The sequence below is a fragment of the Olea europaea genome, chromosome 9 (assembly GCF_002742605.1).
Source record: "Olea europaea var. sylvestris chromosome 9, O_europaea_v1, whole genome shotgun sequence".
NCBI lineage: Eukaryota > Viridiplantae > Streptophyta > Magnoliopsida > Lamiales > Oleaceae > Olea > Olea europaea.
This window is the reverse complement of record NC_036245.1, coordinates 8,209,427-8,230,365: the sequence shown is the minus strand read 5'-3', so window position 1 is coordinate 8,230,365 and position 20,939 is coordinate 8,209,427. Positions and strand designations below refer to the sequence as shown.

Here is a 20,939-nt window from a genome sequence, read left to right as displayed (position 1 = left end):
GACAAAAAATAGAAAAAAACACAACCAGATCCCTTGGAAAACTGAAAAGTAATGAATTCACCTACTTTTTTCAGTTAAAGAATTGTATTATCTGGACATATCTTGAGTATGATTGTAAAACTACTCAGAAATTCTGTAACAGGTAAGATGTTTTTCAAACACACCATCCTTTTTCTAGCTTTCATAATGAACTTTGCATACCTTGCAGAACATGTGCCCTTGAATATGAAAAATGTTAAGAAATACCTACTGCTGCACTTGCCTACAAATGCGTGGTAGCTCACATGAGGGTAATTTATTGCAAAAATTTGACTCTACATGATTTGCAAACATGTTTGACATCGGCTCTGCAAGGTATGATCATATAATAGCATGTGAAGGCAAATTATTACTTTCATGCTTTTTGTCATCCTCTTCGCTACATGGTTATTATCAACAGATGACTTGGTCATTTTTGTTCTAGCACCTTGCTTAAGCCCTTGTTTATTGCTCCTTAACAGCTCTATTTTCTTGCAGAGACGGATTTTTTGGAGGGAGGGGGAGCCCAAGTCCAAGTTGTTTGGGAATTTTTAATTTTTTTCTTTGAACTAGCCCGGTTAGATATTCAGTTAGCTCGGTTTAGTTTCAGTCCAGCCAAAGTCCAAAGTCCAAATTTTTTATATTTTCTTTGTACCAGCCCAATTTTTGAATCCACCAATTTTTTAAAACCCAATTGCTATAGTTTTTTTTATTATTATTATAAAAGAAACCTAATAACCCAACGGCCCAACCCAAATCTCAATTCCCATAGGCATTAGTTTAAAGTTTAACCCTCATAATTGGCTAAAAATTTCTCTCGTCTTTCTACATCTCTACGGGCCCCGTCGGCACTCTTTATTCAAGGTTTGTCTCCTTCACTTTTTGTCTATATAAAATATAAAAAAATTTCTTGTTAGTTGTTCTATTTTTAATTTTTGCAATTTACCTTAAGGCTTAAGCTGGGCGGTGGGCTAAGAAATTGAAAATGGAGAGTGGAGGGTTTTTTCATTTGTGAATTAATTTTAAATTCTTTGAATGAAATGTTTTGCTATATTTTAATTTTATTGGTTGTATTTATAGAGAGTTAACTTTCTTTGTTTTATGTATAATCTTTAGAAAAAATAAATTATTCTTTAATTTTTTTTTTGTTTTTCAGTTTACTCTGCCAATGGGTAATTTTCAAATTTATGAGTATGTTGATTGATGATCGACTATGTGTAGAATGAAAAATTTTTTTTGCCCCCCCCCCCCCTTTCCCCCCCTTTTTGTATAGTAGGAAAAAAAGGACCTTTTCAAATTGTGCAAGATAAAAATAGTTTCCTTTCAAAAATTCAATTTAAAAAACTTTACTATGTATCTAACATATTATAAATAACTCAATACTTCAAGTAAAGCAGTTCAATTTGATCAAGTAAAAGTGGACCCGTGTGAAGATTTTGCGTTATATTATTGTTGCCTTGTCTCATTTTTTTCTATCTCCTATTTTTAGCACTTACAAATGGAAGATCAACATTTATCGAAGAGAGTAAAGACACTATTTTCATTCTTTAAAAAGAATGGTCAATCTAGTGAAAGTATATCTCCGAAAATTGAACACCCCTCAACCTCAACTCCTATGCAACATCCTCCAAATCTAGCTCCAAAAATTGAACATTCGTCAGTCTCAACTCCAGAATTGCAATCATGTACTAGTATTGGACGGAATCCAGGAAAAAGAAAGCAAATCTTTGAACATCCTGTCAATCTACGAGATGAGATTATAATTGCATATATAAAAGTTGGACCTTATCAATTGAAGCTTGAGGAGTATCCAAGGATGGAAGGGAAAAAAAAAACTCGCTGCTTTAAAAAAAATGGTTCACAGAATTTCCTTGGTTGGAGTATTCTCCTTCAACTGAAAGGGCATATTGCTTTTACTGTTTTCTCTTTCAAAAAGAGGGTAATTCTTTTGCCTTTTCGGGATTGGTTACCGAAGGATATAATAAATGGAAGAGGGTGAAAGATGAAAAAAAATGTGCATTTCTTGTTCATGCTAATTTAGCATATCATAAACTGTGTAAGACTAAAGCTAAAGATTTAATCAGACCGTCTCAGCATATTGACGAGGTAATGAATATTGTATCGGAAGAGGAAATTCGAAAACGTCGTTTGAGTATAACGACTTCAATTAAAAGTGTTCGATGGCTAGCATTTCAAGGTTTAGGGTTTAGAGGTAATGATGAATCTCCATCTTCGCATAATCGTGGGAATTTTATACAACTAATAAAGTATGCAGCAGATTTGAATCCAGATGTTAGTAAAGTTGTTTTGGAAAATGCACTACAAAATGCCCAATACATTGCTCCAACCTTTCAAAAATAAATTTTGTATATTATGGCCAATAGAGTATGACAGATGATTTGACGAGAAGTTGGGGATGAATGCTTTTGCATTCTTGTTGATGAATCACAAGATGCATTTAATCGAGAGCAGATGGCCATTATCTTGAGGTTTGTGAATAGTCATGGTAGTTTGATAGAACATTTCTTTGCAATCAAAAGAGTCAATGATACTACTTCTTCGAATCTTAAAAATAAAATATGTGATGTTCTTGCTCAATATGAACTTCGGGTAAACAAAATGAGAAGATGGGGGTATGATGGTGCTAGTAACATTTGATGTGCTTGGAATGGACTTCAAGCATTGTTTGTTAGAGATTGTCCATATGCATACTATGTCCATTATTTTGCCCATCGATTACAGTTAACATTGGTCGCAGCAGCTAAAGAAGTTCATGTCATTTGGAACTTCTTTTCTCATTAGGACAAGATTGTCAATATTATTACTTCTTCTCCTAAATGAGTTACCGAGTTGCAATTTTCTCATAAAGAGGAAATTCAACGTTTGTTGGCTACTGGGGAGCATGAATATGAAAGTCGGGCTAATCAAATAGTTAATTTGCAGCGATCGGGAACTACTCGTTGGAGCTCACATTACAACTGTATAGAGAGCTTGATAGATATATATGGTGCAACTTGCAAAGTGCTTCAATATATTTGTGATCATTGTTTAAATGGCAGATCTCAGGCCAAAGCTCGTGGTGCTTGCAAAAATTTGGCGAGTTTTAAGTCCATATTTATCTTGCATTTAATGCATAAAATAATGAGAATCAATGATGTTCTTTGTCAAGCCCTTCAAAGAAGATCCTAAGACATCTTGGTAGCTTTGAGTTTTGTGTCTACCACTAAACAATTGCTTCAAAAATTGAGAGATGACGATTGGGAAGAATTTCTTTAAGAAGTAAAATCCTTTTGCTCAAAGAATAATATTACAATATCCGATCTAGAAGGTTTGTATAACACTGGCCGTTCTAGTGATGAAACTACAATTGAACATTATTATCACTATGATGTTTTTAATGAAGCAATAGATTTTGTAACGATGGAGTTAAATACAAGATTTAATGACATATCAGTAGAATTCCTTTCTCTCAGTGCAGCTTTGGATCCTAAAGATTCATTTAGATCATTTGATAGTCGAAAAATTTGCACACTTACTGAGAAATTCTATGCTCAAGATTTTTCGAAGCAAGATATTATTACATTGGAATATGAGTTGCCACATCATGAGTTAGATATGAAGGGTGAGTCTTGATTTCAAGTATCTACACTTGCTAAGTTATGCAAACAGTTGATTAAGAGTGGAAGGTCGGAGATTTACATTATGATGACTAGATTGATTGTTCTTGTATTGATATTACCTTTTCTACCGCAAGTACCGAGCGAGCATTTTCAACGATGAAACATGTGAAGACGACACTTCGCAACAAAATGGAGGTTGATTTTCTTGCCGATTGTATGATACTTTTTGTTGAAAGAGAACTTGATGAGAAAATAGATCTAAATTCTATTATAGATGAGTATTATGTTTCAAATCCTCGTCGGGAACGACTTAAATAAATAATGTTCTTTAACGAGTTTTTTTAATACGTATAAATTTTGTTACATTCAATTTATCAAGTACTTCTAATCTTCCCTATGAAAAATCCTAGATTCGTCCCTGTATTCTTGCTTATTGGGCTGTCACTTGGTAAATCACTTTCAAGAAAAGAATGCTATCTCTCTCCCCCTCCCCCCTCTTTCCATCCTCTCTATTGTGCATGTGACTCATATAGAGCGAAACATGGGTTTACTAGATCAAATAGATCGATATCGGAGCTGAGCGAAGTGATGGGAGCGTAGCGCATTGAATGGAATAAAAATAGTGATGATGTAAATCTAGCCCAATGTTAAAGCAATTGATCATCGATTTCATTACTAGGGACTATATGGAAAGTGCTGGAATTGGTTCAAATAATTAACCAAAAATTGAAAAATGAAAAGGTGTGTAAAAGTGAAAAATGAAAAGGTATGACTATGTGTCAACTTCGACTAAATATTCGGACTTGATCTGATGGTCAAATTATAAAAGTAAATAGACCAACTTATTCTACTCATCGAGTAGATCATCATGGTATATTTGGAATCTCGAAATCAATTCTTGATGAATGAGAAATTGCGGACCAAAGTTGGAAGAAATGAAGTGTTGTAACTTTTCGAAAGGATGCAGGTTTTGGCTGAGTGTTGCAGCTTTTTAAAATGATGCATGTTTTGGCCCACACCACTTCATTTTCACCCTTCTACATCTATAAATAGAACCCTATGACATGGTTTTGAGTACACCAATTGCATTGAGCATTCATTCTCCTCTTGCAATTCTCTCCTTTCTAATTTCATAGTATTTTTATGCATTTCCTTAGTAGAGAAGGAATTCCGTTTGAGTTCACTAGTCGATGTCATTTGGAGTGCTCCTATGGCTTGACATGGTCGTTGTATCTTGTAAGATGATTGTCAAAAAATCGTTAGCACCGATGCGGGGTAAATTCATCTTAAGGACCAAGTCTCAAACACTTACCTCGACCAAAAAATCATTACTTGCATCTTTCTTCCTACAGTTTTTTGATTTCTTTTGATTATATTTTGATTTCAGGAAATGATTAACATTGTTTACATGTTTATATTGCAAGGTTCAATCAAAAGAATAATTTACTTTCGTTCAAGAATCGAAAGGAATAAATCAATATCCATGCATTCAGGTTCGGTAACTTTTATATTTTGCTTCTCAAATCCTATTTCAGTAAGTCGAAATTACATTTCAATTTCATGCAAATAACCGATATGCTTTTGTGAATATAATATGCACGTAATCAGTGTAAATTTTCCCAACAATATTAAGATGAATTTTTTCTGTTCATTGTGCGTTTTATATTATATTTGGAATCTGCCAAACATATTACCATTCTATATCCCATTTAGAATCGTATCACCCAATTGAGGAAACATGTTTATTTCATATGTTCAAATTGGGTTCTGTCCAAAAATGCATTAGAGTCTCTGCATTAATAAAACCATGAACACATGTGCAGATTACTAAAGACCCCTTTTGGAATCGTAGCATGAATTATCTATTTTGATGTGTGAAACTGCAGTATATTCAATTTTCTTTGGTCTGATATACCGACCACTGTGTTTCGTTGTATACTTGACCGATCAGCCGCAAATGGAGAAAACTGCAATGTGATATAATTCAATAGTTGGTGGATAATGCATGACTGCCATTAATTTGTCTTTCAAAATTAGTGCACATGGCTTCAAAGTAATGACTTTTCATTTTAAAAACATCTTTAAACCATTATGGTGGCAAAGTAATCCATTTTGGCATGGTGACTGTTCAATCATTAATTCCTTATGCTTGTGACTATTACAGAATGTGCAAGAATAAAGTATAATTTTGTTACATCTCTATTTGCTGAAACGATGTCAACATTAAACAACATTATTTACTTATAAAAGAGGCGTTAAATTTATGTTGATGGAATAGGACAAATCTCACGAAAGTGTGATGGTCAAACGGTTGCCAAGAATATATATTAAATCCATACCGATACATTGTTGTAATAACTGAACCGGTGACTTTTTCTGGCTGGTGCGTTCTTTTAATAAAGAATGAAATAGATTTGGTGCAATTGTGAAGTGAATCCACTCCCGTGCAACTTAAATGGTGTCTTTTCACATTGCATACATGATGAAGATTTGGTAAATTCCTTTATTCAAATAAATGAAATTGCTTGGGATGGAAAAAAGTTTATGTTGCATTCTTCTGGTTGTGAAAGTCATTAGTAAATTGAATTGTACCTTTTCAAATCTATCAAAATCCATTAAAAGGGTGCGCATTATTGAGGTGCATGTTTGCAAAAAGAAATCCATTAAGTGGTACTTAGTGGAGAATATTTAGAAAAAAAAATTATTCATATGAAGAAGCATGATTTGGTGTCCACCCATATTGTTGGATGTGGCTTCTTAATTTGGTTAAAATCTCATATCTTGTTGAGCCTCAATTAATTTGATGAAATTAAATGAGAAGGCCTATGCAAATTATATGACAAAGTGTGGTTTTTTCTTAATCATATTAAAGCGAAAATTGCTTGCCTTATTAGTAGGATAAGAAAATATTTATAGAACACAATCAGTGTCTATAGTTGGCGGTGGCATTGGATACCTTGGAAATAATGATTGTGAATGACATTCACTTGGAAAGGTTAAAAACAAAGATATGAGGAATATTATGAGATATTATAGGATCAATTTAGATAAAAAGGTGCGTCCTTTTCCAATGGGTGTGTCTCTTCATAGAGATTAATCCAAGACATGTGCCCTTTTATAGGATTGTGTCTTTTGAGAACACAACTTTTTAACAAATGGTTAAAATGAAACTATCATGTGAAATGTCACAAATGTGATAAGTTGCATATCTTGCAATGCTTAGCCCTCTTTATTGTTGAATTTGACTTCAATCATGAAATCAATTAAGTTGGTATATATTTTGAAAGTATTGTTGGTCTATGTGATGACCTTGATTTAATTTGAATGATCAAAATTAATTAGATTAAAGTACGTTATATGCAAGTTGACGACCACTACTTTGAAAGTGCATAGACTTTCACAAAGCACTCAATACAGATATTATCTAAGAGATAAATGAATTGAATTATGAAAGAGTTGCTAAACTCTAAGTTCAATTGTAATCCAAAAATGTGGGGGTTATCATAAATGCTCATGAACTTGAATGAAAAGTTCAAAACTTGTGGATGCAACATTACTAGATTGCATATGTATTTCTAATTGAGGAATTGTGGGGGTAACTCATTTAACAGTTACATTTGCTTCTATCTTATAATCACAGAACGATATCTATGAGGGTGGAAAGATAGAAAACCCTTATACGAATTATAAGGATGATATATACAAAAGTGGATTAAATGGGTAGAAGCCAATTGTGGCGGTTGTTTGGACATGCAAGAACAATTGGAATATATGAAGAATATTCTTAAAGTTCAAATGCATGGTAATATTTCAATTATGATATTGAATACTCATGATTTTGAAATCCACTAGTAAAAGTGATTGACTAGTGAAGTGTTTGATAGAAATTCTCTAACTGTGTTTGAAAATTGATAAAGTTTTAGATAAAGCTAATGAGGCATATAGTTTCATGAGAGGATTTCTTGGTGGCGACAATTGGCATATATCAAATAAATCGATCATTGGCTAGTTATATTTGATAAGATACTAAGTCACATGTAATGGTAGATCTAGACGTATAAGTCACAGACATAATACCATTAAGTAGTTGATCTCAATGGTGTAAACTCGTGGTACCTTTAAAAGAGATTTACTAAGAGAGATCAAGAAGACTGCATATCGAAGGGAATGAGATTGAAGCCTACTACGTTAGAGTCCTTGTAATGGTAATCCTACCTTATTGACTGGAGATCCCAAAATCTTGGTTCAAAGGGACAACTAAGTTATGAGAATTCCATGAAACAATAAGGAAAATAGTTTCCTAACTCATTCCTATGATATTAAAGTGCTTTCTGCAGAGTTGTAAGTAGCTAAGATAATCTTTTAATGATTCCTATATCTTGATTAAATCAAGTGGAGTAGGGCAGAATACTCTTAATAGGAGGTCACTTATGTAAGTGTGAAGTGGGGCCGCTTCAATGAGAATTATTTAATGCTTGAATTCTTTAAACACTCGCAGAACGAAGAAGGGTTCAGGGCCAAAATGAACTAAGTCATGAGAACCATGAATAGTTTAGGAAAGATATCTGTGTGAGTATAGTTGTCTTGGCTTACATTAAAGGCTGAATGGTTCAAGATATCACGTTCACCAATTAGCCGAGTAAGTCCGATGGTATTTCACTACGGGAGGTTCAAGGCCAAAAGCTACTATCCCTGATGTAGTGACTTTCCGCTCTCTCTTTACTTGCATCACATCATAGCATTACATTTGCATACTCGAATTTCCATTCATATGGGGAATTGTTGGAATTGGTTCAAATAATTAACCAAAAATTGAAAAATGAAAAGGTGTGTAAAAGTGAAAAGTGAAAAATGAAAAGGTGTGACTACGTGTCAATTTCGACCAAATATTCGGACTTGATTCGATAGTCAAATTATAAAAATAAATAGACTAACTTATTTTACTCATCGAGTAGATCGTCATGGTATATTTAGAATCTCGAAACCAATTCCGAATGAATGAGAAATTGCGGACCAAATTTGGAAGAAATGAAGTGTTGCAATTTTTAAAAATGATGCATGTTTTGACCCACGCTACTTCATTTGCACCCTTTCTACATCTATAAATAGAACCCTATGGACATGGTTTTGAGTACACCAATTGCATTGAGCATTCATTCTCCTCTTGCAATTCTCTCCTTTCTAATTTCATAGCATTTTCATGCATTTCCTTGGTAGAGAAGGAATTCCGTTCGAGTTCGCTGGTCGAAGTTGATAAGTGTGTTTTCACACACTTATTTAGCTCACTAACATGACTTAAACATGGACAAAATAGTCGAATTATGACTTAATCTTGTTAAATTCATGCTATGTAGGTGTTTCTATGGAAAAGATGGAATTCAGAAGAAAAGAGCCGAAAAAGGACCAAAACGAAACAAAGCGATAGATCGAGGACCAAGTTGCAAATAATCCATAGATGAGACGGGAAATGAAATGAAGATTCAAGAGTGTTAAAGTTCAATCGGATGAGGAAAGGAGTCAAGAGGTGAAATATGGTCGAAGTATTATCAAGTATCAAATTTCAGGCGAAAAAGTTATGCTCGTGATTTTGAGTTTCTACTTGAGATCCATTTTTGGCAAAGTAAACATCAGAACTTGAGGAAGCCTATTTCTACAAAAAGTGTACATCTTTGAGTTTTCTTCTCAATGCACATTGAATCACCTCAATCGGAGATCAGGAGAGAAAGTTATGACCAAAATACTGAAAGCTGTCCGGAGAAAAAATTTTATAACCGTGCGGCCGCATGGTTATAATTCCTTGCGGCCGCACAGGGTATTGCAGGGATCCAAATGAGCTGAAAAATTGAACCATGCGACCGCATGGTTTAACACCATGCGGCCGCATGGCTTTAAGGTCGATAAAAAATTCTGAAATCCCGTTTTTAATTGAAACTCTTTCGGGACTCCGTGGGGACATGATATAAAAGCCAAAATTCATCAGAAAAAGGGTAGAACGTCCAGGGAGAAGAAGAATACAACTTTTGGAGACAAGGAACGCAAACTTGAAGCCGATTTCACAAGGATTCAAAGAGGTTTTCAAGGTTTTGTTCAAGAATTCAGATTTCAAGAACTTTCATACGGGTGTTATTCCTTCTAGTCATTAATTTCGTTTTGTTTTCTATAATTATGAATCTTCTAGGCTAGGGTTTTAATTACTGGGTGATCGATGAACCGTTGTTTGTTATTTTAATTCTATATTTCATGAACTTGATATAAAGATTCGTTGGATATTTTGATTGATTTACATGCATTAATTTTCTTCCGCAATTAGTGGCCAATGATTGTGTGAGTATTGATAACTTGTTTCTTACATTCGAGAGAAGTGGAATAGGTTCGATAAGGTGTAAATTAACATAGGGTCCGATAGGGGATAGAGATATACCCCTATGCTTTATGTAATTCTTAAATTGTTCACAAAACTACATGCATTCTTGTATGTTTGCATCATCCATAGAGATATAGGCTTGTGGTGTGCAAGAATAGGTCTAATATATATCGAGAGAGTATATTGGATAGAATAGGAACATTGAATTGGCAAATTTTCATCGAATCATTAATTTTATGAAATTAGGGTTTTTATAACTTCAATTGGGGATTCGTGATCCTAGTGACTTTAATTTGATTCATTTTAATAAATTAGCTTTTAAACTTGCTTAATTTCATTTACTTGAGTGTTTAAGTCGTTTAATTAGAGAAATTTCGAAATTAGGGTTTCTAATTGAGAAATTAGGGGTTTTAGTTGAAATTAGGGGTTTTAATTGAAATTGGGGCCTTTTGCACTTAGATCACATTTTCACTCAATTAGATTCGGTTAAGACTAGATTAAATAGAATTGAACTACTCAATCTCTGAGGGACGATATTCGGACTTATAAAAATCCACTTTATTACTCGTTACGAACCGTACACTTGCGGTAGTTTTAAATCGAAAGAATTATTTCGTGAACAGAAGTCATTTGGAGTGCTCCTATGGCTTGACGTGGTCGTTGTATCTTGGGAGATGATTGTCGAAAAACCGTTAGCACCGATGCGGGGCAAATTCATCTTAAGGACCAAGTGTCAAACACTTGTTTCGACCAAAAATTCATTACTTGCATCTTTCCTCCTACAATTTTTTGACTTCTTTTGATTATATTTTGATTTCGGGAAATGATTAACATTGTTTACATGTTTATGTTGCAAGGTTCAATCAAAAGAATAATTTATTTTCGTTCAAGAATCGAAAGGGATGAATACATATTAATGCATTCAGATTCGGTAACTTTTATGTTTTGCTTCTCAAATCCTATTTCGGTAAGTCGAAATTACGTTTCAATTTCACGCAAATAACCGATATGCTTTTGTGAATATAATATGCACGTAATCGGTATAAATTTCCCCAACAGAAAGAGACAAGGATAATGCTAACTTGTTAAATACTTGGCATGGTTCGGATCTTTGATAATCCAATTGGATCTTTGATAATCCAATTGAATATGCATGGAAATCAGTGCAAGAGGACATGCATGTTCGTCGACCTTAAAATACAGTATATGTTGTCGAATGTTTTGAGTGACTTTTTCAATGATTTCTTAGACTTAGAAGCTTCAGATTTCACTAAATTATGAGGATTGGAAAAAGGTGTAATATAACCTATTCTGCTCGGTCGAATATTTCGGCTTCCATTTTTCATTTTCACCGTGCGAGTCAGTTCTTAGTCATCAAACTGTAACCACAGTAGCATCAACATTGAGTTTCGGACGATCTACTGGTGGTAATGCCCAGATTCTCTCTGCATTAGGCAATATCGATGTTGTCATCCTACTCACCTTTTGTAATCCTTCGTGAGATAGACCATGGTTTCTGATAGGATCATATTAGGCAGTCGAGAATTACATGAAAATACCCGTGTTTCCATCTTTCCGGCAGAACCATAGAGTAACAGGGAGCTGTTCATGAATGCTTTTCAAGTATGGTTAAAATTGAGTTTAGGGGGGAAAAAAACTATTCTAAAAGAATGGCTAAATATGGTGATAAAGGGCATCTGTGTGAACGAGCAATCAACCCGATTTTCTCCTGGCATCCGTGTGAACAAGTAATCAAACCAACTTTCTCCCCGTTGATCAGAAAGGAGAATCTAGCTGTTGATATGCATTTGTGTACCATAAATTTCAGTGGTTAGTAAGTCGCTGATGTCCATGTCATCAAGAAGGTATAAAACTCGGTGACCTTGTCTTTTATCTTACCTTATACTTTCAATATTGTTTAAAAATATTGCATTTATTTAAGAGTAGCCACAGATGTCATTTTTCTATTAGAATGAAAAATACTTCAATGGTGAACCAATTTCGATAATAAAGTTCAGATGGAGTTTGGAATTATTGACAGTATTAAGAATATATATTTTTTCTCTATCTGAATTTAAGATCAAGCTATTTTAGACAGCTACCATATAGCTTTCTTTCTATTTGATGGTACAATATCGACACTCTTATCGATGCTTTAGAAATTTATGGTGTTTCTAGAGATTCCTCGAGATTGAAATCCAAGCTTTTAAGCCTTGATGGAGTTGTTGATAAAACACTTATTTTAACTATAATATTTTTTTTGAAGGGTGTGAATTATCGGGGTTCGATGGATAGGAGACGGGGAGGTGGTGGGAGTTCGTCAAGATGAAATGGTTGTTTTTCTTTTTCCTTTTTTTCCTCCAATTTTTTCTTTTATACTTATTTTCTTTACGAATGTGTTGTTTGACATATGCTCATTTGAGAATAGTTCGTGAATTGGGCAACGTTTGATGGTATGTTCAACTTAAAGAACAATTTTTACAATGTGATTATGTCTTTGTTAAGTTTCAAAGAAAAGAGCCCTGAAAGTGCCAAATATGATGAGAGTGACCTACATATAAATGTCTATTTAAAAATGTTAAATCAAGTATCAAGTTACGAAAAAGACAAGCAAGGAATGATAAAACTTCTTATTTATTTAGAAATTATGATTGCTTTCACTTCACTCGTAGAATGGTAAGAGACTTTGGGATACACGAGTAATTTACTCGTTTTATTCTCTAATCTTCACTTTGTCGATGTAGTTTCGGTAAAACACACTATAAAAATCATTAGAAACAATATGGAATACAAAAAACAACACAAAATGTCGAGGCCAGTAATAAAAGTTCAGAAACAGAAAGCTAGTCAACTACCTTGAAGTTTACTACCTATCATTCTACTTTATTTTTTTCTTATCAACATGCGTTGTAATGCTATATTCTAATCGATGGTGACTTCATACTGGCCCTCCCAGTGGCCTAGTTCTCTTTCTCTACTCGAGTCTTAGTTCAGTGTCTTTCGTAATTGACCGAACACCTGCGCTAATATGTTAAAAAAGAAATCAGGAGTCTATGGCATGAATGGATCAATAACAATGGATTAGTAAGTCTACAGGGTGGACAAAAATCAGCAGAGCATGTCCAAATATAAAGATTCATTCTGTCAAGTTGGTAATTTTCCGTGCATCTCAGGATTCCCGCTATCAAGTTTGTAATTTTCTTACCTCTCCTCCTCCCAAGGTCCAATCATAATATATGTATTCCTAACACCCCTATCCCTACCCCCATCCCCAACCCATCCCCCTCAACCCAACCCAACCCCCGGGACCCACATTGGGTCTAGGTCTAGGTCGTGGTCCTAAATTTTGATGGTGTTTTAATTAAACGAAAGGATGATACAAGCATTGACCTTGAATTTGATGGTAAGAGTCTTCTTCGTAATAATTCTTTTTCTCAATATAAAATTGAAATTTCAGATTCTAAGAGTTTAACTTGTGAACTAAAAAGCTAAGATAAAATCTCAAATCACAGATTTTCACAAAGTTCATCTTATCTTCATTCAATTGCTACATTGAATTGCTACAAGATCAACAATTTCATCAGCCCAGTCATGCTTTCGACAAACATAATTCTACTTCATTTTAGCCTGCAACAAAAATTACCATCAAGAGTTCAAAATAGAGCCGACCCTTATAACTTTGAGGCCCAAGGCTACACAATATAATGAGGCCCCTAACTATAATTTTTGTTTTGTAAGTGTAGCAATCTCTTTAGCATCAATCATGATCTATTCAACACAAACGATTTCTTGTGATGAGGAATATTATACCTATGACACTCAATCACTGTTCGATTTGTCCGAGAATCAACTCTCACATTCGAGAAATAGAACTAAATTATTTTGAAAGTCAATGAGGTATGTGTGTGTGTGTATATATATATATAAAATAAAATAAAAATCAAAAGCAGCAGTGAAACCTATAGAACAAAAATTAACATTGAATAATAATAATTTTTTTTTTAAAACTAAATGACTTTTATTGATGAACCTTTACTTGTGGCGAAGGAATACCGTAGTTACATAAGATTTGCAAAACACCAACCATATCAAAGTAAGCCAAATTACTTGAATAATAATAATAATAATAATAATAATAATAATAATAATAATAATAATAATAATAATAAGAAGAAGAAGAAGAAGAAGAAGAAGAAGAAGAAGAATCATAATTGGGTATTGGGACAAGCTTATGCTTTATTTGCAATACTACATCTTCAAGAAAATATTTAATTCAAGAAAATTCCATAAATTTCTTGTACATAAAACAGTTATTTTTGACTTATAATTCTTTTGAATTGAATAAACTCGATCATTCTAAAGAAGAATATAAAAGTATTAGCATATAAGAGAGGTTCTTGATCGCTTTGTTCAAGGTTAAATGGTTATCATTTTTATTTGCTCATCATCTATTTTTACTTTCACTTTGTAGTGGTAGGCATATTTCCAGATTCCAATAGTGAATCTCACATAATGAACAGTCATCTAAGTATTTGAATTTCAAGTAAATAGATCTAAATAAATTTTAATTATGTTCGGGTCTTACATACATAAAATAGTCACTCCATTTTAACATGTGATTTTGAAATCCTTGAAAAAAGAGAAGAAATGGAATATTGTTACTCCATATACAGGATAACTTTTGCTCATTTGTTTTCTCTTGACTTTACACATTATCGATGCCCATTTTGTTATAGAGAGGTATAAAGAACACATCCGTTTTCTTTCTCACCTAGATGAGATCGATCTTAAATCTTAGAGTTTATTGAAAAAAGTAAAATAAAGAGAAAAAAGGAGTTTGTGTTGTAGCGTAAAAAAATTTACTCTGTAAATATAAAGATGATCTCTATTATAATTAAGATGCACTTAAAAAATATAGCCTCTAGGAGATGCTCTAAACCATGGAATGGAACACAAAGAAAAAGGGAGATGGGATGTAAATGAGGGCAGGGAACATGCTAAACATGCCAATAATATTTTATGGCTATTATACGAGGGAATACATTAATATTTGATGAAGATTCCATGCATAATCAATTATTGAACATAAAAAATATCCAAAAGTTTGAAATTAAATAACTCTTTAATATATTGTGAGCATTTCAAATAAAAGTAAGATTACTCATTACACGAGCTTTAATAATTTAATCTGTAGAATTCAAATAGATATTCTATAGATAAGAAATGATTTCATCATATTTTATGCCTAGGAAATAGGAGACTTCAAATTTCTCAAGTAATTTTTATTTGTTACAAACTTGATCCTCCTCTGCCAAGCCGACTGAGAAACAAATAATATTAATAAATAAATAATGTAAAAGCAATTATAGCATTAGAGTAGAAGATGTAAAATAGAAATCGAGAACACATACATACCTGCATTATCCAACAAACTGGAAATATTAAGCTTTGGTGCACGTACTGGCCATGGACTCAGTTTTTTCATCATAGGGCAATTTTCAATGGTCAAATCCTTCAATAAAGGGAACACAAGTTCATAGTTCCGAGAGCAAAACATTTGAATACTTGAAAGATTCTTGAGTAGTAGACAGTCCAACTTAGGAAACACAATTATAGTTTTCATTCCTTCAACTCTTTTGATCTCTGAAGTGCCTTCTTCTTTTCCAATAATCTCTTCAATTGATCCACAATCTGAAACCTCTAGAATGTTCAGAGCCACAAGAGAATTGGCCATTGAAGGTGAGAATAGGTTCTTTAAGAAACCACATCTTTCCACAAGAATTGATGTCAAATTCTCAAAGACATGAATTCCACTAGGAACTATCCCTATAATGTCCGCTAATTTGTCTAGAGATTTTAGCTGTAGTGATCTCAATCGACTAAGTACACTTTCAGCATGATCTTTTGTAACCTTTAGACATTTAAAGTCAAAACAGCACTTCCAGTGCTTTACAATCTTCTACTTTAAGCATTTCAAGATTTTGTAATGATTTACTTGAATCAAGTTGTGCAATTGTCAGTAGATTATGGCAATCATTTACCCTCATCTCTCTTACATGATAAAGAGATCTTATTGGCATTTCTTCTGTATTCACTAACATTACTATATACTGCAATCCATTAATGACCAACTCCTTCATGTTAGGCAATGTAACCTGTGAAATTCAGATAATGGTGTAAGTCACGGCACTGTCATCATAATTCTTTATCTCTATATAAAAATTAATATTTTCCACACTAGTGTTTGTTAAGAGTCAATTGTAATCAATTACTAAGCGACAATCTAATATTTTTGTTCTAATGTTAATAAATTGTTCGTTATGAAAGAATTGGAGAAATTTTCATAATTTGTCCTATTCTATGATTTGCAAACATGTACTTGGAAACAAATATGGTTAGATGCACACGGAAAAAAGGAAAAATACATACCTGGTTGAACAAAGTTCGAAGAATGCCATCATTGTTCGATTCAAATCTAAAGCTCTTAAAACTGCTTAAATTGCAAAGCCAGATTTTGTTCAGTTTTGGGAACTCAAGCATATTGATAACTTCATTTCGTTTTGCATCCATTGAAACAACTTGTCTTAAGTGACGGAGGTTCGATGGATGTTTGATAACAATGTTTCTTGTCTCTGAAGTGTTTTCTTCTTCTTCTTCTTCTTCTCTTCCAATGATTTCTTCCAATGCTTCGCAACTTTCAATGAATAAATTTTCTAGGGCTGCAAGTGAGTTGACTATAGAAGGTGAAAATAAGCATCTTAAGCTATTACAGTCGGTAACACTAAGATCTCTCAAATTTTGAAAGACACAAATTCCTTTTGGAACCATCCTTGAAATATGTACCAATTTTGGTAGTGAAAGCAACTCCAATGTTTCTAATCGACCAAGCATATTAATTTCTGCTTCATCATTAGTGACTTTTATGCCCTCAAAGTCGAACAATACTTCAAGTGCATTACAAGCTACCATTTGAAGGTGTTCAAGATTTTGCAGTAATTGAATTGAATTAGATTCTGCAATGGTCAGCAATTCAACACAATCTGACACTCTCATGTTTGATAGTTTATGCAGAGATGTTGTTGGCATTTCCTTGCCCAGTAGCTTTACTATACAATCCAAGTGATTAACAAACAAGAAATCCATGTTAGGTAACATAACCTGCAAAATTCAATTAATTGTAGTCAGCAAAAAATTATCCATTATGCTATATAAATGAATTGCGGAAAGTTGTGTCATTATATAGAAATTGTATCTATCTATTCATTTGTATTACATAACACATTCATTGTGCTGTTGACTAAATCATCTAACCCAATACAATAAATTTAAATTGACTAAAGTTCTCCTTTCTTTATTACCTAATTTTATCTCGAAAGTTTGGCTCCAAAATTTATGTGAGTCTTTTCATTTCTAAGTTTATATGGTTAATGATTGGAAAATCTCAATTCGAAATTAAGACCACAGTTTTGCAATATGTTTTTGTAATTTGTATGTGTTTGATTGGAATCATGAGAAGCTATAAATATTAACTTTAAATAAACACAATCTATAAGTTAATTTTGTGCATGAGGTGCTATAACCGTATTGTTTCTCCTAAAATAGCCCATGTTTGATTTATTAAAATTTAAGTCAAATTTAGTAATTAATTTTAATCACATATTCCATGAGACCCACAACTTATCAACTACACATTTTATTGACTTTTTATTAAAAAAAAAAAAAAATTACTCAAATATGCTCATGTTTGGTACTGCTAAAAATCTTATTAAAATTCAAGTCAAAATAAAAAATTAATTTTACCACATATTTCTTAGGAGTATCCTACTTTCACGCAATTCACAGGGGTCAACAAGCAATCGATATTTCACGATCAAGGGTGTAATACTCTTTGTAGTAGCGATCCTTATATATCGTATTAACAATCGAAATATGGTCGAAAGAAAAAAATCTAATTTTTAACCAACATATTTCATTAACTTTTATAAAAAGCTACTAAAATTTTGATTTTAATATCTATGAAACATGGGCATATATTTTTTATCTAAACCAAACAGGGGCTTAGGTTTTGTTAGAGGGCTCATTCTGATTAATAATAGTTGTAATCATAAAATTTCATTGATTTTTACTAAATGACCATTCTAATCTTTTCGCTCCACTGTTTATGATTTGCTCATTTGGAACACATTTTTGAATATATCTGAATTCCAAAATTTTATAACAAGGACTCTTGGATGCACATAAAAGGAAAGTTGAATATCATACCTTGTTGAACAATGTTCGACAAACATCACCGCTATTTGATTGACATGTGAAGCTCTTAAATCTTCCCAAATTAGTCAGGTCGACAATTTTCAGCTTTGGAAACTCAATCATTTCGCAAGTTTTGGTCACTTCATTTCCTTGTGTGTCCGTTGAAACAACTTCCTCTAACCTTGAACAAATTGCTATGTCTAGACGTTGGAGATTTACTAGGCATTTTGCAACTGACTCCCGAAATAAGCTTGTAATTGCTTCACAAACATACATCTGAATCGTCATAAGGTTACAGAACAATGGAGGTTTGAAGACAACCCTTGGAAGATTTCCATTACATATTTCTATTAACTTGGGTAAATCTTCCAATTTGAGAGACTCCAATTTACCAAAGGTGGCATTTGGAATAGCGTTGGTGGCATCAATAAGATACTCAAAATCACCATTTGATAGGATCAGTGTCTTCAAGTTAATGAAACCATTTCCATCTAACTCACTCACAACATTCTTCAATACCTTGTTTGCTTCAATACGAAGATGATAAGTCCTCTTCATCAACGTGTTCAATGAGGGTTGCAAAAGCATACTTGCATCAATACCGTCTTCGAGATGCAAGCTCCTTGTGATATATCGATGTCCAAATCTTCCTTGTTGTGTTTTGTCTACGAGGAAATCTAGAAAATTTTCAAATCTGCCTCGTTGTGTTTTGCCTACGAGGATTTGAAATTTTTCTAGATTATCGAGGAACGACGCTTTTAATAGTTGCATCAGAATTGGAGTAAGTGTGGAAATTTGGAAAGTATGAAGAAAAGTCAATGAACTTAACTCTTCAATTATGTACCTTTGGTCTTCACCTTCTATTGGAATGCTATCTCCCAAATATAGCTCTTCAAGTTTCTTAATGCTCGACAAAATTCCAGGTCGAAGTGGACATGATAACTCAAGAAACCTCAAATCAAGTGACCTTAGGTTGCTAAGATTCGCTAATTCAATGGGACAATAATCACTGAAATAAGAACAATAGAAAGAGAGAATTTCTAACTTCTTTAGACTCCCAATCATTGACAATTGAGAATGTATTACACAGTTAATCAAGCATAAAGTTCGGAGACCTGTTAACAATTGAATCGATGATGGAATCTGGATGTTCATCAATTTCAATTCAAGAACTCTGAGTTCTTTTGTATCTTCGAAAAATTCTCCGAAACTGTTACAAATTCCCAACTTGCGACATATCATTCGCAACAACTTAACGTTTCGATGTTTCAACCCACTGTGAAGCTGATCCAACTTATTAAACGTAATTGAGATGGCACTGCACAAGTTATCAGTATCGTGTTCTGGCCACTCTTCCAAACCAGCATGGTTTACCAGGTACCCACATTTGTCTTTAGTTGCCATCTTTAAGCAAAAATCTCTGATAACATCATGCAATTTTACCTCATCTTCCTCCCTACCCGATTGCAATAAATAACAACCTTTTAGATTATCGGTAATTATTTTTGCTCGATCTCGAGTTTGGGAGAGTGTTTCAGTATTTTGAAATAACTCTAGCCCCCTTGCATATTGAACCAAATTTTCAATTGGAATATTTTCATCTTCAGCGAATAGAGAACAAAGCGAAAGCAAGTCCCGCTCTTCATTGCTTACCAAAAAGTTGAAGCTCAATCTTATACTTTTGTACACGATATCATCCATTCCATCAAGATTGGTAGCACGAGACTGTAGCTGTAGAAGTGCATCACTCCATTTATACGTGGCCTTGTTGCTTTCTAGTGCTTTGCCAACAACCACAAGGGCAAGAGGTAGACCTCGACATTCGTCTGCAACTTTTTGGGCCATACTTACGAGTTCATCATCAGTTTCATCATCAGAAATCCCCGACATATCCTTGAAAAGTTGCCATCCTTCTTTTTCGTCCAAAACTTCGATTTCGAATTTCCTTTGGGCTTTCATTTTACTACACGTTTCTTCAATTCGTGTCGTAAACATAATTTTCAACCCTTTGTGATCATGTGGAGATGGAACTCCTATAGTTCCCAAATCAATTTCATTCCACACATCATCTAATGTTACAAGAATGCTCTTGCCATCGTTACCTTCAACTCTTTGACAAAGCCGTCCGGCTCTCACAGTATTTGTCTTTTCTTCAATTTTTAGACCAAGTGCTTCACCAAGTTGATCTTGAATTTTGCTTATGTCTGGATCGTTAGATACAACTGCAAATGCAACCTCCTTAAATAATTTCTCATCTTTGACTTCATTGACTATTTCCTTTGCCATTGTTGTCTTACCAACTCCAGGCATGCCACAGATCCCAATTATGCTAATATCTTTGTCCTTTAGAGCTTCCTTGATTTTCTTCTTAGTTGACAACCTTGTTTCGAAATCCACACGGTGATTTAGGTTCAACATCTGCATCGGTGATTGAGGATAACTCACCTTCTCAAATGTACCTTCCACTTTGAGCTTAGCAGCCTTAATAGTCTTCTTCGTGGAGCCTCCTACTTACTAAATAGAGAGAAAAAATTTAAAAAAAAAAAAAGGAGAATGTTGAGAAAATAATGATATTCTTTTTAATCTAAAAAATTTGATAATTAATTATAGTTTTAAGGTTCGTGAAACAAAAGATGGAAGAGAATATTAAAGAGTGAAACCCCCCCCCCCCCCCCTTTTTTTGACAT

General features: G+C 33.5%; 1 protein-coding gene across 1 annotated transcript; it reads right to left on the bottom strand.

Moving 5' to 3' along the window:
* Positions 1-15,164: 15,164 nt before the first annotated feature.
* Positions 15,165-20,815, bottom strand: LOC111399894 (probable disease resistance protein At4g27220). Its single transcript, XM_023027378.1, has 5 exons — positions 18,265-20,815; positions 16,432-17,160; positions 16,059-16,157; positions 15,418-15,961; positions 15,165-15,322 (listed from the first exon to the last, which is right to left on the bottom strand). Exons 1-5 carry the CDS (start codon positions 20,674-20,676, stop codon positions 15,285-15,287), a joined length of 3,822 nt encoding a protein of 1,273 aa, XP_022883146.1. The 5' UTR covers positions 20,677-20,815; the 3' UTR covers positions 15,165-15,284.
* Positions 20,816-20,939: the final 124 nt, after the last annotated feature.

Excerpts from the sequence above, each read along its gene's own strand:
- LOC111399894 (XM_023027378.1), bottom strand. The coding sequence starts at position 20,676 with ATGCAGATGTTGAACCTAAATCACCGTGTGGATTTCGAAACAAGGTTG. Across the intron at positions 17,161-18,264 it reads GTCGAACATTGTTCAACAAG|GTTATGTTACCTAACATGGA; the intron begins GTATGATATTCA and ends TGAATTTTGCAG. Across the intron at positions 15,962-16,058 it reads CAATAAGATCTCTTTATCAT|AAGATTGTAAAGCACTGGAA; the intron begins GTAAGAGAGATG and ends TGCTTAAAGTAG.